This window comes from Gavialis gangeticus, unplaced genomic scaffold (assembly GCF_001723915.1).
Source record: "Gavialis gangeticus isolate Ggan-Ray unplaced genomic scaffold, GavGan_comp1, whole genome shotgun sequence".
In the NCBI taxonomy this organism is placed as follows: Eukaryota; Metazoa; Chordata; order Crocodylia; family Gavialidae; genus Gavialis; species Gavialis gangeticus.
In genome coordinates, this window is record NW_017729025.1 from 153,200,797 (window position 1) to 153,203,599 (window position 2,803).

A 2,803-nucleotide genomic window follows, 5' to 3' on the forward strand; every position below is an offset into this window, starting at 1 on the left:
CCCCATAAGATCCTATCCCATTCAGGAGCTCCTGGCTGGAAAATGCACTTCTGTTTTCCCCAAGGCTGTGGCTTTAAGCTGTTAATTGTGTTCCCTGGGCCCAGCAGAACTCTGAGGACCAAAACTGTGTGGAGAAGCTGGTCACAGCCATGAAAGAGAGTGGCCGCCAGGACATTGCTGATGAGATTGAGGCTATTATTGACCTGGGGAGGCAAAAATACAGAGAGTCCATCCGTCGGGTAGGGCTGGACCAGGGGAGCAGCACTGAAGACTCTGCAATAGCTATGGTGTAGCAGCCAGCAATAGGAACTCTGCTTCCTACCGTGGTTGCCTACCTTGTGCACTGGATAACATGGCTACTCTGATAATTTCCAATGGAGTGGGTGCTGTGAGCACCTACTACTGATCCACTATGCTCTGCTGAGACTATGCTAGTATGTGATTTCTATGAAGTTCACACATGCCAAGTCTTTATGTATTTCAGCATATGGAAAAAGACCTTGGACTGTCATGCCCTGAGTTCGGGGATTCTGGCTTTAGGTTTTAGAGACATGGAGAAACTCAGAGCCTCAGACACTGGCATTTAAATAATAGAGAAAATAGCTCTTAACTTTCTTTTGTTTTAATATATATTAGCGGTTCATATCCGTGCCATAGTGGATCAGCACTGATAAAAGGAAAATTAACGTTATCAGCTATTGGCTCTTTTGGCCAGTGTAGCCAATAATGTCACCGATAAATATAATATGCCTTCTGGCTGGGGCGCCCAGATGCCGCATGCATGCACATGGCCAGGAATACAGCTGGGCACTGTGGAGAGCAGTACTGTGCCAGTAAGTCTGTGGAGGGGAAGGGACATGGGAGAACGAAGGGGTGTGGGCCAGGCAGATTGAGTCCCCCTGGTCATGGGCAGGGGCTGGGGATGGGGGCACAGTCCAGCCAGGGCAGTGAATGGGATCCCAGGCTGGGGCAGGGAGCAAGATGAAGCTATGGGGAGCTCATCCAAAGGGTGTTGGGGGGAGGAGTAAGGGGGGGCAGTTCCCAGCTGTTGTGTGCAACCACAGAAGAGGCATGGGGGGCATGTGCCCCACCAGATTTATGCATGGGGTGAGGGCAAAGGCAGTCAGCCCACTACGGGCTTAGGGCTCTCCATCCTGCTGCCTTTGCCCTGGGAGCTGTGTGCTGGCTGCACATCCCCTGCCCACTCAGCAGCAGTGGGGGCAGCAAACTGTGCCTCCCACTGCTGGGCAGGCAGGGAACATGCAGCCAGCACTCCTTCCCCCACAACAAACTTATGAGACGGACCCAGCTCCTCTCCGTGCTCCCGGACTGTGCTCCTGGCCGTCTGCATGCTGCACTGCAGCTGCAAGCATGCACGGGTCATTTATCAGCCAAAAAAAGCCAGTTGCTAATACAGTCAATTTTCCTTATTTTGGTGCTGATCTGATATGGGACCGATGTATCGGTGTACTTCTAGTAATTTTTTCTCACTTGTTCTGCATACCCTCTACAACCTTTTTAAGTACCCCTAGGGGTACACATGCCTCCAGTTGACAACCACTGGGTTATTGGATCTGTATTGGCCAATATGCCTGGTGAATAATCAGCTATGTCTGTTCACCAGAGCACCCCAAGGAAAAACAAGGACCAATGGTCATAAACTCTGCCAAAACTGTTTTAGGCTGGACATAAGGAAAAATTTCTTTACTGTCCGAGCCCCCAAGATCTGGAATAGACTTCCTCCAGAGGTGGTGCAGGCACCTACTCTGGACTCATTCAAGAAGCGTTTGGATGCTTATCTTGCTGGGATCCTTTGACCCCAGCTGACTTCCTGACCCTTTGGCAGGGGGCTGGACTTGGTGATCTTCGAGGTCCCTTCCAGCCCTAACGTCTATGCAATCTATTGGTATTGGCCAAGAAAATCTTTATCGGTGAACCTCAAGTATATATTTATGAATAACTTATGCCTAAGCCTACGTTCTGCTGATGATTTGGGATCTGAGCTTTTCCACACCTCTCTGTATTGTATGTCTGTTTGGGCCCTGGCATATGTTACATTTATTGCACAATTAATATGTTAATTGTGCAATGAATTGTAATATGTCACAAGTTCAGCTAACTTATTGTGTGATAAACTGGCAAGTAACCACAAAGATGTTCTACATTTAATGTAATGTGGAACACCTTTGTTGCTGTTTTGTATAGCACTTATTAATTTGAATGTGTGGCATGCAACCCAGCATCTGGCTGCACAATGTAACTTCAGATGTCTCTGCATGGGGCACTGATGCTTCAGTGGGCAGCTCCCAAGTCCCCAGCTGCACATGCCTCAGTAGACATTGAGCCAGCTGCATGCAAGCTGGGGACTGGGGAACTCCCCATCCACAGCTCCCTGCACCCCAGCTTGTGTGCAGCCAGCTGCACACCCCAGCAGATGCACAATGCAACCTAAGAATTTTTATCCCAGATCCCAACACATCTTGCCATGTCAGAGTTTGAGTGTCTGGCATAGCAGGGTGCAGGATTGTTGTGGTTCAGAATAAAATTCCTCAAATCCCATCATACGATTAAATTTAACATCTGCCAGGGGCTTTTGTGTTCCAATGTTTGATGCAAATCTGAAGAGGGAATCCCCCTGTACTGCCTTTTTACTACGACCCTGTCAGCTCTCCCAAGCTAAGAAGGGCAAGCTTAGGTCACTGGCTTGGTGGGGGACCTGTAGTTACCTAATTTAACTGCCCATATGGGCACTTTACCATCGCTGAGTTGGAGAATTCAGTAGAGAAAATGTTTACTTTCAGCT

General features: G+C 48.8%; 1 protein-coding gene across 2 annotated transcripts in view; it reads left to right on the forward strand.

The window, feature by feature from the left end:
* The window catches only part of PIDD1 (p53-induced death domain protein 1), a 25,420-nt gene extending 24,747 nt beyond the window's left edge, over positions 1 to 673 (forward strand). For both annotated transcript variants that reach the window (XM_019519783.1, XM_019519784.1), the window contains one exon: positions 94 to 673. In XM_019519783.1, the coding sequence (XP_019375328.1) occupies positions 94 to 293 (200 nt within the window). In that variant the 3' untranslated portion in view covers positions 294 to 673. The remainder of the gene's footprint in view (positions 1 to 93) is intronic.
* Positions 674 to 2,803: the final 2,130 nt, after the last annotated feature.